At 40.9% G+C, this 18,557-nt stretch overlaps 1 protein-coding gene across 6 annotated transcripts in view; it reads right to left on the bottom strand.

The window, feature by feature from the left end:
* Positions 1-607: 607 nt before the first annotated feature.
* Positions 608-18,557, bottom strand: part of CEP131 (centrosomal protein 131) — a 50,967-nt gene continuing 33,017 nt past the window's right edge. Inside the window, exons 15-26 of one of the 6 annotated variants that reach the window (XM_012548596.3) lie at positions 18,273-18,398; positions 16,494-16,610; positions 14,495-14,597; positions 13,376-13,577; positions 11,329-11,436; positions 11,070-11,187; positions 10,581-10,655; positions 10,223-10,365; positions 4,617-4,794; positions 4,338-4,534; positions 1,134-1,194; positions 610-1,040 (exon numbers count right to left, since the gene is read on the bottom strand). In XM_012548596.3, coding sequence (XP_012404050.1) covers positions 966-1,040; positions 1,134-1,194; positions 4,338-4,534; positions 4,617-4,794; positions 10,223-10,365; positions 10,581-10,655; positions 11,070-11,187; positions 11,329-11,436; positions 13,376-13,577; positions 14,495-14,597; positions 16,494-16,610; positions 18,273-18,398 — 1,503 coding nt within the window. In that variant the 3' untranslated portion in view covers positions 610-965. Of the gene's footprint in view, positions 1,041-1,133; positions 1,195-4,337; positions 4,535-4,616; positions 4,795-10,222; positions 10,366-10,580; positions 10,656-11,069; positions 11,188-11,328; positions 11,437-13,375; positions 13,578-14,494; positions 14,598-16,493; positions 16,611-18,272; positions 18,399-18,557 lie in introns of all 6 variants that reach the window. The other 5 variants (XM_003768635.4, XM_031965618.1, XM_031965616.1 and 2 more) reach the window with 5 other exon arrangements.

The raw sequence follows: 18,557 nt of genomic DNA on the forward strand, positions 1-18,557 counted from the left end.
GATCATTATATACTTCAACAACAATACTATATGATGACCAGTTCTGATGGACCTGGCCATCCTCAGCAACGAGATCAACCAAATCATTTCCAATGGAGCAGTAATGAACTGAACTAGCTATACCCAGAGAAAGAACTCTGGGAGATGACTAAAAACCATTACATTGAATTCCCAATCCCTATATTTATGCCCACCTGCATTTTTGATTTCCTTCACAAGTTAATTGTACAATATTTCAGAGTCTGATTCTATTTGTACAGCAAAACAATGGTTTAGTCATGTCATTAGTCATGTAGTCAAGTATTGTGTATCTAATTTATATTTTAATATATTTAACATCTACTGGTCATCCTGCCATCTGGGGGAGGGGGTGGGGGGTAAGAGGTGAAAAATTGGAACAAGAGGTTTGGCAATTGTTAATGCTGTAAAGTTACCCATACATATAACTTGTAAATAAAAGGTTATTAAATAAAAATTAAAAAAAAAAAAAAAAAAGGTTTGAAAAGGTGGAAAAGAGAAGGAAAGGAGGATACAGGAGACAACTGTTACCTTATGGTTCACTATTGACAAGAAACGCAGCTCTTCCAAGACCTATATTATTATTTCTGAACAGATGTCTCTATGACTGACCTTCTTAGCTCCAAATTCTTCTCACTCTGTGAGAGACAAAGTAAAGGGCTACACTATGTTTTAAAAACCAGTGACTTTTTTAATGTTAAAATACAACGACAAAAGCCCCAAAAAGGCTCTCAGCTTAGGGAGCCACTCATCCATGGGCACAGGTGTGCAGACACTGTAAAAACAGAACAGCAAAGGGCAAGGAGTGTCCCTCTTCTCTCCCAAGCCCCACCCGGGGCATTAGTGCTTCCTGTCACAGCCACAGACTCACGGTCCCTCTGGACAGCAAGGGCCACCCAGGCCGACTTGCAGCTGCAGGCTCTCTTCTGTGTGGCAAGAGGTGGTGCTCACTTGGTACTCAGGAGCTGCTTCCTCTGTTGCTCCAGGAGTGCCTCAAGGTGGTCAGCCCGCTTAACTGCTGCCTAGGACACACAGACACACAGAGCCTGTCAGGCCTCCCTGAGGCAGCGCTCTGGGGATAGAAGCAGAGTTACAGGTAGGAAAGAACAACTTACTTCATACTGTTTTCGAAGATTGTTCACAGTTTCTTCTTTTTTCATTATAGCTATCTTGACCCTGTGAGGTGAACAGATACTAGATTAACCAAGAGGCTCTAATCACCTCACAGCCAACAGCTTGGAATCCTAGACAAGTTCTGAAGATCAGCCCAGGAAACACTTTGGCAATGATTCGGTTTTGTGACCTGGACACTTAGCTGCTCTAGGCATGCTTCTTCATTTGTACCAGGGTGGGAGTGGGGCGGGGTGGGGCCAAAATGTTCCCTAAGGTCCCCTACTATTCTAGAATTCTAACCTGTTCTTTTCTAATTTTGGGGGGGAGGGAGATGAAGAGACTTGATGAAGAGATGAGTCATGTGTGGCTGGGGGTAAAACTTAACTTTTGTCTACACAAGCAGACATATAAAGTCTCCATACAAACTCCTAAGCAAATCATCATGATGCCAAATTACTAAGAAGTCCTTCTAAGGGCTCAGACCACTGTGGCTTCCTATCACCCTCCCTAGGAAATTAAAGATTACTCCAAACTGACCAGCTCCCTAGGGACACATATTCTTCCAGCAATATAAGAACTTGATTAGCCTGCTAAGACATCATTTAACTCCCATTGACTAATTCTGTAAATGGGCATTGTTATTTATTAATAACAAATGAGGAATTTTAATATTGAGCAGCCTCCCTCCACCCCAATACAGTCCAAGGGGATGGCTCAGCTCAAATAAATATCCACCAAATAATTTACTTATTTTTCCATTTAGATACATATATTATCTTAGAATTCTTTCCTAGGCCCATTGGCCCTGCTCTTCCCTGCCATACCTATGATTGGGGTGTGTTAAGAACTATGCGTAAGTGAAGGGGCAGGTCAATTTTTCGAGAGCCCACAGCTGTGAATCATAAACTTGAAGGAGTTGCAAAGCAGCCTTTACTAAAGCAGATGTTTCTTGTGGATTGGGAATGAAATAAATTGGAGGCAAGAGGGAAGAAGAGAGAGGTCCTTGTATCATCATCCTCCTCTCACATGGAGAGATTCATTCTACAGGTATGAGTTAGACCTCTGGCAGCCACTGGCAGGTGGCTTCTATATCACAATAGGGGTGTGCACTAAAAAGTATTGGTATGATTCCTTTAACTACATTAGGACCAGTGATATAACTCTGTATCAGTGAGACATAGAGATGGCCTACAGAGTTTGTTAAAATTATATCTTGTTCTGGTGTCCCAGACTACCATCTCTCCTAGTCAGTATAGTAAATTAGCATATAAGTAGCCAGTATAAAGGGGCACTAGTAGGAAATAAGATTGCAAAAGGAAACCTGGATGTCACATACAAAGTATCCCAAAGATCAAAGGAATATAATTTACAAAATGTAGCATATATTAACCAGAAATCACATTCTGCTAATATGTAAGGAATAATCTAGGCACTGTTTTTGATCATATGGCATATAAACCTCAGACAAATTCCAGATATCCACAGAATATCAAAAGGTGCCAAAAATTTTGAGATGATATGAACATAATAACTTCAAAGTTTTATTGACACTTTTGAGATGATCTGGATATTAAGGAAGTAATCCCAAACTGTCACAGATAAAAATTTGTCCCCCCTAAGATCCCATAAAAATTCCTGCTCCATCTCCCTCCAGCACTGCATCTTTATGGGGGCTCATGCCACTGACTATTCCTATCTTGAAGCCATGGTTATGCAAGTTATACTCTTTGCCTCCCCCCCCCCTTCTCTTCTTCATGCTGACTCCCTTCACCATCTTATCCCCCTTCCCCATGCCACCTGCCTCTGTACCCCTTTTATGCTTGTCTTGGTACACTCTATGCCTAATTAAAGCGTGATTGCAGTGCCATTTCCCACTGCTACTGTGAGCTTTCCTGGTGAGAAGTGGGCATGCGTGCCCTTATTTTAAAATTTTATAAATTCATGATCAAATCAGAGTTTTTATGTTTATTTAAAATTTGGGGTATGCTTGGTAAAGCTGGGCACAGATATAAAAGCCAACAGCGAAGCCCAAGTTTTCAGTGACTAATGTGGACAAGATCCAAGGTAGTTAATTGGCCTATAAGTGCATCCAAAACAATGTCCTCGTTATATTATCTCACCTAGTAGGTTAACTCAAGGATATTGGATAGATTTTTCTGGGAAGACGCCAAGCCTGGGGACAATTTCTTTTTTCAGGCTATTCTGCCAGTAATTCTCCTACTTCATCATATGAAGGGCCTGACTGAGAAGAGCAACGAACTATGGGTCATTTGTAGTATACATCTGAATCAATGTGAAGCAGTAAGAATAGGCCGAGCATCAGTGGGTGAAATGAATAAGTGTTAAATAGCTGCTTTTCAGGATCCATCTAACTTCTTCTTCTAAAGAATTCTTTACCATATTGGAATATTACAGGGATATATGGAATATTCCTAAATAACAGGGGCAATTAGGAATGGGAATAGAAGTGGCTCTCCCTTTATTCCCTGGTTTTCATTAAGACCCCAGCTTTTTACTTCCACAAAGCAATTCAAAGCCATTTCCTCTCCTTGGTTCCTGGTTCAATGCTAAGCACTAAGCAGATGCCTGAAAAATATAGATTGTGGCAAGATTTACATGAATTGTCACAAAATGAAATGAGCAGAACCAGGAGAACAGTTTACACAGTAATAGCAATATAATGATCAATTGTGAATGACTTCATTATTACCAGCAATTCAATGATCCAAGACAACTCCAAACTAGTCACAATGAAAAATGCTATACATCTTCAGAGGGAAAAAACTGATGGAATCTGAATGCAGATCGAGGCATATTTTTCCTTTATTTTTCTTGCTTTTAATTTTTTTCTTTCACAATATGACTAAAGTGGAAATATGTTTTGTATAACTGTACATATATAACCTATATCAAATTGCTTGCCTTTTCAAGGAGGGAGAAGGGGAGAAAAAGAATTTGGAATTTAAAATTTTTTTAATGAATTTTAAAAACTTTTACATGTAATTGGAGAAAAGATAAAATTTTAAATTTTAAAAAAATTGTTGTCTAGCTATGGTGACCCTGTGTAAGTCACTTAACCCCAATTGCCTCAGGAAAAAAAAATTACAGGTTACTGTTATCCCTTAAAAGAAACCTTCCCAGACAAGAATCAACCCACTTACCAAGCAAATGTCAAGAATGATTGGCTGGAACCACAAAACTCTCACCTCTTATGTACTTCTTCCAACTCATCTTCTTTGTCCCGATTGATCTTCTCTAGTTCTAACTGCTGACGAGTCCGTAGCTCTGATATTTCCATTTTCAATCGCCTGTTCTCCTCTTCAGTTGCCATCAGTCGGTCTGAGAATTCCTGGCGGATCACCTCTGACAGGCTGCTCCTTTCTTCCATTAACTTGTCCTTCACCTGACAAGAAAATGTAAGAATCAGAGGCAGCCTGGGAATGTGGGGAAGAGTGGGGACGCTCAGTAACAGCTCCTGAACTCACCATTATTATATCCTCCACCTCCTTCTCCTTCTGTTTCACTAGGCCCTGGAGCCGAGAGTTCTCGCCTTCAGCCTCTCCCAGTCGACCCTTCAATTCGGCACAGCGCTCCTGTAGCTTTCGCTCTGACTGTTCCAGATCAGCAAGTTCTGCCTCATATTTGTCCCGCACACGCTTGATCCTTAGGGCAAGAAAAGATGGAAGGTTGAGGAGGTGAGATGTGCTGACAACATCATAAGTCCTGGCAATTAGGTTGAGTCCTATCACTGACTTGCTGGACTTTTTTTTTCCTGTATTGTCTGCCTTTTTTTTCCCCTTTAATTTTTTTTTCCTTTTATTTTTTAATCTTTTTTTAAATTATAGCTTTTTATTTTCAAGATATATGCATGGGTAATTTTTTAGCATTGACAATTGCAAAACCTTTTGTTCCAACTTTTCCCCTCTTTCCCCCCACTCCCTCCCCCAGATGGCAGGTAGATCAATACGTGTTAAATATGTTATTAAAGTATATGTTAAAGACAATATATGTATACATATCCATAGTTATTTTGCTGCACAAGAAGAATCAGACTTTGAAATAGTGTACAATTAACCTGTGAAGGAAATCAAAAATGCAGGCGGACAAAAATAGAGGGATTGGGAATTCTATGTTGTGGTTCACACTCATTTCCCAGAGTTCTTTTGCTAGGTGTAGCTGGTTCTTTTTATTATTGAACAAATGGAACTGATTTGGTTCATCTCATTGTTGAAGAGAGCCACATCTATCAGAATTGATCATCATATAGTATTGTTGGTGAAATATATAATGACCTCCTGGTCCTGCTCATTTTACTCAGCATCAGTTCATGTAAGTCTCTCCAGGTCTTTCTGAAATCATCCTGCTGGTCATTTCTTACAGAACAATAATAGTCCATAACATTCACATACCACAATTTATTCAGCCATTCTCCAATTGATGGGCATCCACTCAATTTCTAGTTTCTGGCCACTACAGAGAGGGCTGCCACAAACATTTTTGCACATACAGGTCCCTTTCCCTTCTTTAGTATCTCTTTGGGATATAAGCCCAGTAGTAACACTGATGGATCAAAGGGTATGCACAGTTTGATAACTTTTTGAGCATAGTTCCAAATTGCTCTTAAGAATGGCTGGATGTATTCATAATTTTACCAACAATTTATCAGTGTCTCAGTTTTCCCACATCCCCTCCAACATTCTGCATTATCTTTCCCTGTCATTCTAGCTAGTCTGATAGGTATGTAGTGGTATCTGAGAGTTGTGTTAATTTGCATTTCTCTGATTAATAATGACTTGGAGCATCTTTTCATATGGCTAGAAATAGTTTCAGTTTCTTCGTCTGAGAATTGTCTGTTCATATCCTTTGACCATTTATCAATTGGAGAATGGCTTGATATCTTATAAATTAGTGACTAATTGGCTTTCAATACACCACCAAAGCCTTCTCACTCCATTGCTTTGTGTCACTGGTACTTATTATATAGTTATTACTTGTGGAATACTCATCTAGGTCCAAATTTGTTGCTTTTGTGATTCTTCAGGCTGAGTGCTACATGGATCAAATCAGGAAATCTGAATTTGACACTCACCTCTTACACTGATTGATTTCATGAAAGAATCATGTAATTTCATGTCTCTCCTCTTTTATAAAATCGGGAATAATCATAATAGCCATGTTTACAGAGTGCGCCAAAGTTTACAAAGTGCTTTACCTATGTATCATCCTACATGAGCTGATTGAAACTTGAACTCTTTCACTTCTACCCTGGGATTACTATGCTGCCTGGTGGCTGCTCTGCTGAGACCTCCTCTCCAACCTTACTTTGTGTTCCTCTACACAGGTTTCGGATCCTTCCAGTTTTGGAACCATTATCAGCCATGGAAAGGGTGGGTCAATATGCTCCCCAATTATTCCACTCATTATCCTTTAATTTTTCAAACTGGGATACAGATTTTATTATCTATGTTTTGTTTCTCAACTAGAATATAAGCACTTTGAGGGAAGAAAGATCTCTTTGCTTTTTATTTGTATGCCCAGCAATTAGCATATTGCTCAACACATACTAAATGGTTAAGTATTTTTTCATTCATTTATTATCTGCTACTATTATCATCTCTATTTTATGGATGAGGAAACTGAGTTTGAGAGAAACTAAGGGATTTCGCCCCTCTCCATGATAACACCCAATGGCCTTTCAATAATTGAACTATCTGTTTCACAGGACTATGACAAAAGTGCTCTATAAGCCTTAGAGCACTGAGTGAGAGAAACTGCTATGTGACACCAGTTACTTCACACTATCCCCCTTTGTCCTATTAATGAGCCTCTAAGAGAAGCCAATGTGCTATAGCAGTACCACTAGTACAGGTAAAAGATCTGCTTCTGACACTTTAGGAAGTGTCTTGGATTAGATCCGTTAACTTCTTTGTGCCTCTGTTTTCTCAATTGTAAAATGGGAAAGCTGGATTTGAAGTCAGCAAATTGACTTTGAATACTAGTTTCATTATTTATTACTTAACCATAAATAAGTGGATTAAGCACTGAAAGTTTCAATTTCCTTATCAAATTGGAATGATGATAACTTGCACCACAGGCCTCAAGGATGCTGTGAGGGGAGAACTTTGTAAACTATAGAACAGTATGTAAACAGCAGCTATTTATTTTACTCTGCTAGACTATAAGCTTTGTGTGGATGAAAGGATTACATCTTTATTTTCCCTAACTGTTGGTTACTTTCCTAAATTTCCATAATTTAATTTATTCATTTAAAACTAATTATTCTAAGGAGTTCAACAGGCTTTATCAGATTGTTTGCATCAGTTTACTGTACTCTACTTCGTTTCATTCCTAAGTACATTCCCTTGCCTTCTTAATCTCTCCATTCCTGTGATACCTAAAGCTTAGGCTGCTAAAGAATATCCCCTCAATCTCTCTTTTTCCTATTCCTTTCATTTCCATCTCTCTAAACATCTGACTTGAATTTTGTCCTCTGCTCTATAATGAACATTTTTAATCCTTGTTTAATCCTCTCCTTTTTTCACTCCTTCCTGGTGACACTGCTTCCCTGGAAACCCTTTCAAGTTATAATTGCACCTTAAACACATATTAATCACTGATCTGTCATGGTGGTGGAGTCAGGAAATTCTTGCTCTTCAGTGCAGCTTCAATTCAAATTTATCCCCAAATTCAAATTCTGATAGCTATTATAATAAGCCCAATCTCCCTCCTTCACAATGAGTTTAATGGCTGGCTCATTCCACTCCAATTTGTATGTTGTATGTTGGCATTCTATTAAACATCCTGCTTTCTTTCCTTTCCTTTCCTTTTTTCTTTTTAGGCAATTGGGGTTGAATATCTTTGCCCAGGGTTACATAACTAATAAGTGCCTGAAGCCAGACTTGAACTCAGATCCTCCTGACTTCAAGGATAGTGCTCTATCCACTGTGTCACCTAGCTGCCCAAAACATTCTACTTTCCATCGACTTCACTCTACTCCTAACAACTTCTTCCACTCCACTTCAACTAATCCTTGGAATAACTTTGATCTTGCTATCATTGACAAGGGTTTCCATGTTCAAGAAATTTGAATTTCCTTTATCTGGTAATAATATTTTATATTTCTCCATATGCTTCTCTCCTTCTAAGTCTACTCTTCATTCTCATTCCATTCTTCAGGTCCTAAAAATCTGTTATCTCTACTTTTTCAATCTTAACTCTATGGTGAGCCAATTCAATTATATACTCTCTTTCCTACCTTATTTCTTTGTCCTATCCCAAATCATACCTTGCCAAACCCACTCCACTATCCATTTTCTTCATCCCTACTCATGTGCTGCCAAACTGGATGAAGTCACAAAACCATCCAACTATATAAATCTTATCTCAATAGGATCTTCACTGTAGCAAAACAACTTGTCTGTAATTGATCTAAACCTCCTTAACCTCACCAGTTGTTCCAAATTTTTTCTTTTCTCTTTAACCTTCTTATGACACTTTCTCTGTTCTGAGGACAAAATCTCACACATCACTGAAAAAACTTTGATCACTTGCCAAGAGCTCCCCTTTTCCCACTTCATATTCCTCTGACATTGCCTCTCCCTATCTTTTTTATTCCAGTCTACAAGGAGGTTACTCTTTAGAGTTTGCCAATTCCAACTACTCTAATGTTGCTTTGTCCCATCACCTCTCATCTTCTCCAGCAAACTGTCCCCAATTTGATTTCTCTTCCTTCCTCCCAATCTTCAATCCTTCCCTACCTACTGGCTCTTTCTCCAGTGCCTACAAAAATGTCAGAATCTGTTCTAGTCTTAAAAAACCCCAACCTGTCATTAGATCTTACCATGTCCACTAAACTATCATCCTACAGAGGAAAACTAGTTTTCCTCTTCTCAGCTAAAGTTCATGAAAAGGTAACCTATACAAAAATGAATGTTGAAAACTCATGTAATTAGAAAAATAAAATATTCTTGAATTGGGAAAAAAAAGAAAAAAGTAGCCTATATTCTTTTTTTTTTTTTAAACTATCTTTTAAAACTTCTGGTTTCCAATTTTATCATTCATCTTGCAAAAGAACATGTCACTCATCTTCTCCATCAATCAGATTTTTCTAAAGTGCAGGTCAGACCAGGTTATGCCCTTGCTCAATAAACCCAAGTGATTTTGTTATTACTTCCAAAATCAAATATGAAGTTCTTGGCATGTAAAGCCCTTCACAACCCATTCTCTTCCTATCTTTCCACTTATCTTACACTGCTTTCCCTTCCATTCTACATCCACATTGGTGGATTCCTTGCTGCTATCCCTCATTCCTGGAATGTTCCTCTCTCCGAAATTCTTGAGATTCCCTGGCTTCCCTTCTTCCAGGAGGCTCACAGTTGTTAGTGCCATTCCCTTTAGAATTATCTTCCATTTACTCCGTATTTATTTTATATGTTCTGATGGAGAGAAACAGACAGAATTTGTGTGTGTACATACTTATGTATAGTTTTGCTTTTTCTTTGTATCTCCAGTGCTTAGCGTAATGCTTCCTGGAATATTATAAGTACTTATTAAATGCTTGAACTGAACCTTATGTCCCCCACCTCCACCCCATTCAGTCCACATCCTAACTCAGTGGTCTAATCCTGTCATTTCTATCTTTGAAACATCTTTATATGTCTCTGCCTATCTATTCACACAGCTGCCACTCTGCACACCTGGACCACTGCAATAACTTGCTAATTGGCCTCCCTGCTTCAAGACTCTCTCTACCTCGGTCCATTTCCACTCAGCTTAAGTTCTCCCTAACTTTGTCCCTCCCAACTCAATGAACTCCAATAGTTCCTTATTACCTCTATGATCAAATTTAAAGTCTTCAATCAGGCATTTAAATGCCATTATCTGGCCTCTTCCTACCCTTCCTTTCTTAATACACAATATTCCTCTTCATTCATTCTATGGCACACGATAGGGACTCAGTGACTGCTTGTCAGCAGACACAGTGATTGTCCCCACTGAAAAACAGTCCCGTCAGACATCTCTTAAATAGCACTAACTACCTCAAGAAGCTAGTCCAGGTTTCCCTTCCTTTTCCTGTGGCATTCGCTCTCACCTGTTCTCAGCTGTTTGCTCATATTCTTCCTTGGTTAGGGTCATATCAGCTTCAAGCCTCTGGATAACCAGCTCAATCTCCTTGTCCCGGACTTTCCGAACTTCATCCTTCAGCTCTCGCTCTCGTTTCAGTAGCCATGCCTCCTGGGAGAAAACAGCAGAGATCCAAACAGGTATTAATTCAGACAATCCTACTAAATAGTGGAATGCAAATTTTAAAAAAAATGATTAAAATTCCTAACCACATGCTGGTTTTCTTTTCTTTGAATCTAGAGAGGAGATGGAGGTAAGAGGACAGGCAATGGAAGGGAAAGACAGGGGAGGTTTACTGACCAATGGGAATAAGTACTGGCTTTCACCTCTTTCTTTAAGTAGTTGGCTTCCCAGGCTTCCTTCTCTACCTCCAAGCGTTCCTTCAGGGCTTTCATATCCAACTAAAAGACAAAGCAAAGTCCTATAATACAGATCCTACTGATCACTCTCCATTCACCCCAGGGCCTGAGCTTCTGCCTACTAGAGTTTTATCTGTAGCACCTTGAAGAAGAGGAGCCTAGGTTTCCTGAAAAGTAGAAGGATCTAATGAGAAACCCCTGGGTTGGAAGCCAGGAGACTTGGCAGAGTAAAACAGTGGCCTGAAATCTTAAGTGACCTTAGCATCCTTGGGACCCTAACAGAAAGAGTCACAAATAGTAGGTATCTGATTAAGTGTTTCCTAGATTAAAATGAATCCATGCTGCTATTGTGAAGACAGAAGAATGCCCCTGGGTGATTTTAAGAGAAGCTGAGATGGGGAGGTGGGGGAGGGTGAGAGGGGAGACATGCAGATAGAAGGAAAGAGACAGGGAAACCTGATGCCGCCTTTCTTGCTCCTCTCTGCCCTTCTCATACTCTTCCCTGAGGGCCTTTGTCACCACACAGCTGTTTTCCTCAAGCTGCTGCTTCAGTTGCTCCAATTCTGCCCGCTGCCTGAAAGGCACAGTCAGAAGTGAGCAGTGCTAAGGAAGGTGGGGAAAAAAGAAATATGGAAAAAGCCCATAGCGGGCAGGCTGGTGCTGGGCTAGCTCCAGAGGCCCATCCCGCCTGCTTGTCCTGCTTCCTGTGGCTTACCTGGCTGCTTGCTGGTTTAGCCGCTCCTTCTCTTCTGCCACCTCACTGTAGAGTCTGCGACGCTGCTGTTGAAGGGCTTGTTCCTCCTCCTCCAAGTGCTTCTCATATCTGTTAGGAAAGGGATTCTTCCCAATTACACTCAGTTCTGCTCAACCACTGAAGAGAGGATGCACTTCCCTCAGTTCACTCCATTTGCCATAGAATCATTAAAGCAACAGGGATTGATCATCTTCTACCAGATGAATCAACTCAGATTAACCCGGATATGTATATGATGGGGTAAGGGAAAGTGAGGAAATTGTGGCAAGGTAAGCTAATAACTAGATGTAGAAACAGGGGAGTCCAGGAATTTGTTTATTTTTGGAGAACATGTGAGTAGAATGTTGATCAAACCGTAAAGTTTGATAAAAGGAAACACTCCTATTAGCCAATCCCTAAGCAAGAAATAAATATTCAAAAAAGAGGGGATGTATTGTAGGAGAGAATAATAGTGAAAACAGTAATAGCTTAGATTTATATAATATACCATAGTTAACTGCATACTTTATATCATCCTGTTTGATCCTTGCTAAAACAGTTCAGCATATTTATATATGTCAGCCGTTCTCAATTCTACTCCCCTATAGATCAGTTGTGAGGTAAAGTCAAGGTGAAAGGGGCCTTATCTACTATGCTAACGTGGTGAAGGAAAATTAAAATTTATGAAAACATAACATTTTCTTTAGCAAAGTAAGGTCTTTGAGTTTTTATATAGAAAGGAAGCTTGGATTACTTATTTTAATTATCTCCTTATTTGAGGGTTTTTTTTCCCCTCCTAGGAGTCCTGAGTTTCAGGGAGAAAACTATAAAAAACTCTCTACTACCCCTTTCTCTTAAAGTCTTAACTTTTGGGATCTGCTGGCTCAGAGTAAGTGTAAATAGTAATTGTTTTTCTGTTTTGGCCAGATATCCTGAGGGTCTTCCCCTCCCAGATTGTTGTTTTTTTTTTTAAACTAGGTAAAAGATTCCATTCTTTTCCTCATTTCTTGCCTAGACTTAATAACTGAATGGACACTGCCTTAGTCAAACTGAGACCTGAAAAAGATCTTATCTTAAAAAAGACAAATCTCCTATTACATCCAGATCCTTATCTCTATCTGACCATCAGACCCAGACAGCTCTGGAAGAGAAGTACAGCAGGTGACCTTGCACAGCCCTCCCCCTTTCCTTAAATCCAATTCATTTGCATATCATGGCATCACCTCTCTGATGCCAAGGTCCTCTTAGAGAACAAAGGCCAGATGACAAACAGAATTCAGGCATGTATGACAATCAGCCATGTGAGGCCTTAGGAAATTAACTAAAGCAGTCTGGTCCTCAGTTTCTATCCCTCTGTGAAAGATATGTTCTTAAACCATGAAATGCCAAGAATGGGAGAGGAACTCAGCGAGTGTCCACATGTCCAACACCTTCATTTTACAGAAAAGCAAACAGAGGCTTGAAGAAGAGAAGTTGTGCCCAAGGTCGTGCAGTTAGCTAGTGGCAAAGTAGAAGTCAGATTTCCTGATTCTCAGCTCAGTGCTCCAACAAAAAAACCTTTCTGAAGGGACTGAACAAGCCATAGTTCTGCTCCATGCTTATTTGTTTCATCGCTTCAGTACAGATGGAATAATTATCACTCACTTCCTGACTTCAGGTACAGACTTAATTTCAATCTCATTAGGAGTCACATAATAATGGTGATAATGATGATAGCTAACATGTATATCTAACTACATATATGTGCACATACACATGTATGTATATATTGCTTACAGTGCCAGGTACTGTGCTCCATAATGACCTCATCTGATCCACAACAACTTTGGGAGGCAGGTGCTATTACTGTTTCCATTTTACAGATAGGGAAACTGAGACAAAGGGGGTGAAGTGGCTTGCCCTGTGCATCACACTGGATGTGTGATGAAAGTATCTGGGATAGGATTTGAAAACAGGACTTCTGGACCTGAGGCCAAGGACTCTTATCCATTGCCCCAGCCATTATTCCCACCAGAAACCCTCCACTAACCGCTGCCGGGCCAGCTCCCTCTCCCGCCGTCCCTGCTCCTCTTTCTCTCGCTCCAAATGTTCCCGTAGTTCTTCCGTCTGTTGCACATAGCGCTGAGCAGCCCGTTGATCTGACTGTAGCAGCTCAGCCTCGTGTAGGGTCTTTAATTTCTTGATTTCCTGCTTGTGCTTGGCGATCAGCTTCTGGATCTCTGGCTCCAAGCCTAAGATGAGGGGCATGGCACAGGTACCCCAAACAGAGCAAACAGGAAAAAGGTTCCTGCAGATAAGCTCAGGACCATGGGGATGGTCCTGGGGATGAAGCCCAAACCTTTCTCCCCATCACCTTCCAAAATAATAAGAATGCTTGGGCATTTGAAGGGCAGGAAATGGGATCTCCTCCCACCCTCATGGAGAATTTAAAAAAGCAAATGTCACCAGAGAGCTAGAAAAACAGACAGGACATTAAAGCAGATAAGGTTAGGAAGCATGAACTGCCTTGGCCTTAAGTATCAATTCCCCTGTTTCCTCTCCCTTCAGCTGCAAGGCATGAAGAAAGGGTCCAAAAGTCTAGGCAAAGATTCCACTCTCTCCAGAGCATTAAAAGATTCATAAAGTTCAAAGGAAGCCTGGAGATTTTCTAGCCCTGCCTCCATCTCCTGGTCTCTTCTTAAAGGCTGGGGAGCCTGCTATTGCCAAGGTGTCCTCTTCCCTCTGCTGCATAGTTTCTCCCCAGCCAGAGCCAAACCTCTGTCCTTTCTACTGGATCAGTCCTGTTCTCTAGAGCAGCACAAGAACATGTTATCTTATATATACAATGAAACCTTTTCAAATATGTGAATACAGTTATGATATTTTGCCTTTTTTCCCCCCTCTTCATCAGGCCAATTCTTTCAACTGGTCCTCCTAGTATATGGTTTTCGGAATTTTTTCCCTTTGCTCAGGACATTTGCCATGGCAGAACGAAGGCACCTACCAGAGAGTTGTACTCATGGTGAATAAAATCAGAGAGAACACCTAAATGTCCTTGTTGAATGTCACCTGAACCATGTCCTCAGACACAGACAGAGCTGACATGATCACTAAGTCATCGTTAACAACAGATAACAATTCCCAAAAGTGGCCTTTTGGTTCCCCCTACCTCGGACAGTAATCTCTTTGATCTTTTTTGTTTTCTCATTGATCCACTTCTCTCTGCGGATTTTTTCTGTGGCACTCATTAGTTCTTTGAGTTTCTTAATCTCCTGTAAACAAGAAAGGATGCTAAGGAACAGGCCAAGAGAAGTGGAAAATGAAACCCACATTTTTTCGCTGCCACCTATTTCCAGATATGTTACACCAGTGGAGATTTAGGAAGGTGTTTGTTTCCAGGTCCTAACAGCAGAATAAGAATAACACGCAAAACTGCTAGAGAATTTCAAGAAACCTAGACATCAATGCCAAATTATAGACTGCTGACTTTCACAAGGATTGTTTTTTGCATACAGATGACTCTTTTCTTGGAGTACCTAACAAAGAGTGCTTAAGGAATTCTGAGTAGGCTTATTCACATAAGATGATTGTCTTGGACTGTCAATAAAGTTGGGCAAAAACTAGTCAGTTAAGTGCTCAGAAGTGTGTCTACTAGACAAACAATATCTGCCCCAATGCTCCCAAGGAGGAGGCCAAGGGACGTCTGTTGAAACAGAATTTATCTACAGGTAAATGCCATAAAGACACCTCAGGTACTGAGAGCTGACTTTAAAAAGGGACTAATTTTCAGTAGGCCAATCATCATCCTAACCCATTATGTTTTATATTTCTTTTGTAGACTTTTTTTTTTTTTTAAATCAGCTATTTCCACAGGAGAAAGGGAGTAGAGAGCATAGACCCTACGTGGCAGAAAGAAACTAAAATATAAGTATTCAGAGTGAGGCAAGAGCTGGGAATTCAAATTTCTTCCCCCTGCCCCATCCACTGTCTTACTATATACTAAGCTCTACATTCTCCTGCCTCTTCCCTAAAGCAGTGTTCTTCCATGATCATGTCCTTTCCTTGTCATTTTTAAAAATCTTCTCCCCAAGGTGAAAAATGGAACAGAAAGGATGGCATAGGTAAAATGCAAAACAGCTTTGTAGAGCACAAGGTTGTGAGGTTTCTCCACTTGCTCTCTATGTCCCCATCTAAAAAAGGGGTCACAAAACGATACTAATAAAAATCACTCCAGAGCTTCCCAGTCCCATACTTAAATACAAGGCTTTAGAAGTCAGGGTGAAACGTAAACCTGTTTTAAAAATTCATATATATATATATATATATATATATTTTTAGCTTCTTGTAATCCTGTGTATTTTGTTATGCATTTAAAAACATTCTTTTCAGAAAAGGTCCATAGACTTCATCAGACTATTAAAGTGGTTCAAGGTTAAGAACTCCTAAAGCAAAGAATTGGGGAAAAGGCAACTGAGATAAAGTGGAAAAGTAGGCTCAAAGAACTATTCCAATAAAGAGTCACATCAGGAAACTGGAGGGTAGAACCAAGGTTTATGAAACACCTTAAGAAAGCTATCAAGTATATCAGTATGCAATTTTCATACATCTACATAAATTACACAATTACTATTCAGCATAGATTGAAATTAAATTATTGTCTCTTGAAATTTGTCTTAATTTCTTCTCCTGATTTCTTCTCATCTAACTCAAAGTCACTTCCCAAACAAACAACAAAAAAAAATTAGTTTATTAGTATGCAAACGAATTGGGAGTTTTCTCAATCAGAGTGTAAAACAATTCCAGCATTTCTCAGGTATTATTTGTGAAACTATCTTGGTCTCAGCTAGTTTTGCCTATGATATATATGATTTGGGACAGGGCTGCAGGATTTTGTAGATGCCATCTCTTGCCCCTCCAGTCCCTCCAAGAGTCTTGCTGAGACAAAACAGTAAAAATTTCCCTTACACTAAGGCCTGAAGGCACACCACATCTGAGGAAATAGAGGGAGAAGGAAAGGAGGAATAAAGGAGTCAGTGAAACGAAAGCCCTGACAGAACACAAGTAAACCAGCAAAGGCAGAGCAGGTGAGGTGAGAAGAGGTCGGCAGGGCGAGCCCCACTCCCTCACCCTCGGTGCAAGCCAAGGAGCTGGCCCCTCGCATCTCTCACCAGTTCATGCTGCTCCTGCACTTGAGTGATTCTCTTGGTGTATTTCTGGTCCACTTGCTTCAGCTCAGCTACGACTGCCTCGCACTTCTCACTCAGGACCTTCTTGTCGTCAATCAGCTGAGATTGGAGGAGGGGACCAGGAGAAGCCAATGGGTGAAGCTGCTAACTCAGGACCTACAGGTACTGAGGGGACACTCCCCTGACTTCAGGATTAACTCACAATGTGGCAGGAGGAAGGGAGCCCCAGAAAACAACCCCAGAAGAGAAGACTGGAGAGCAATATGTCCCAGGGAGTTTCATAAATAGAAATGCCTCTGTTCCTGAGGCTGAGCTCTCTGAGAGCAGCCGTTCTACTCTATGTCTCAAGAGAGTCCTTAGGCACTTCAAGTCAGGAATGGGGGGCTCTATGAGAAATATTCCTGTGAGAAGGTGGGCTTGAGGAAGAGCTGAATAAAATAGGGACCTGGAAAAAGGAAGAACAGATGCACCGATCCAAGTACTGGCTGTGACATATGAGCTCAGGTCCCCAGAGGACAGTATGTGATCCTGGCAAGAACTGGGGAGATGTGGCAGCATTTACAGCATGTGAGGCCTCAGAGCTAAGGTTCCCCCTTCCACTCCCAGCTTCCTCTATCTATTATGCCCTCTCTCCTCTCCTCTATAATGACTACTTGTGGCTATTTCCAGCCTGCTGACCCTATTCTGCTATCACCTTCACAGGGGTATTCTGTTGAATACTGTTCCCAGGAACAAATTTCTGAATTTGACAAAGTTTCCCAGTAACAAAAAACTTATAGTTCCTACAGCTTCTGAACTGGGCCAACCCTTTCTTAATCGGGAAATACCTGTGTGTACCTGATCCACCCCAATGTTTAACTGCCCCTGTTCTCTTGGACATATGGAATGGATATGGGTCAGGATAAAGGCAAGAGGAGATGAGACACATGCCGTCATTAGAAGTAAATACAAAACACCCTAGTTCCATCTCCAAAGACACTTTAGGAACACCTTATATCCCCACCTCAGCTTTCTATTCACTCCAATCTATCCTTCACACATCTACAAGTGATTTACCTGAAGCCCAGGTGCTTTATTAAAATGTAGATCACTTCCCCTCTCAAAATACTCCACTGCTCCAACATAAAATACAAACTTTTTTGCACATAGAGCTCTTTACAACCTGGTCCCAACCTGCTTTTCCAGTCTTATAAAACATTATTAGCAATTCTATGAAGGGTCAGACTGGCCTTCTCTCTGTTCTTCACACCCAGCACTTCACTTCTTCCCTCCACAATTTGGCACATGCCTGGCAGTTTCTCTTTTCTCACTTCTGCCTCTGAGAATCTCTGGTGTCCTTCAAGGCTTGGCTCAAGTGCCACTTCTCCAAGGCCTTTTCTGATCCACCCAATGGCTAGAGCCTTCCTCTCTAATCCCATAGAGGTATCTACCTCTATGTCAGCCTGCTGTCACACCCAACAGAATGAAGCTCCCTTGAGGAAAAAGACCATTTTACTCTTGTCTATGTATGCCCCAGTGCCTAGCATAATGCCCAGCACATAGCTGGCACTTAATGCTTGCTGAATGACTGAATAAAGCAGGAACAAGGATCACCCTCCCATTTTGCAGATGGGGAAAATGAAATTGGAGAGGGAAAGTGACATGTCCTCAAATCAATACAAAAATAAGTGGCACAGCCATGAGCCAAAGTACAGTCTTCTCAGTTTCAATCCCATAAACTACCTACTAGGTCCTGCTAGTTGCCATGAGCACCGGGGTTACCTGATCAATGAAGGCCAGGTGTCTCTGGATAGCAGCTTCATACTGCTCCCTCTGCAGCCTGAGCTGGTGGTTTAGCTCCTTCTCTGTCTCCTTCACGTTGCGCACAGTAAGCTCTCGCTGTTGAGCCTGTCAATGGGGTTTCGGGGAAGAGGATGGGAGGGGAGGGGGGGTTGGCTGGTACCTGGGTTCAAATTAAAGGAGCAGAGGCCAGGATCAGAGGAGATGGGGCCGACCATAGGGCAACTAGAGAGTTCTAATTCTACTGGCGCTCATATTGGAAGGAAG

Source organism: Sarcophilus harrisii, chromosome 4 (genome assembly GCF_902635505.1).
Source record: "Sarcophilus harrisii chromosome 4, mSarHar1.11, whole genome shotgun sequence".
Taxonomy (NCBI): domain Eukaryota; kingdom Metazoa; phylum Chordata; class Mammalia; order Dasyuromorphia; family Dasyuridae; genus Sarcophilus; species Sarcophilus harrisii.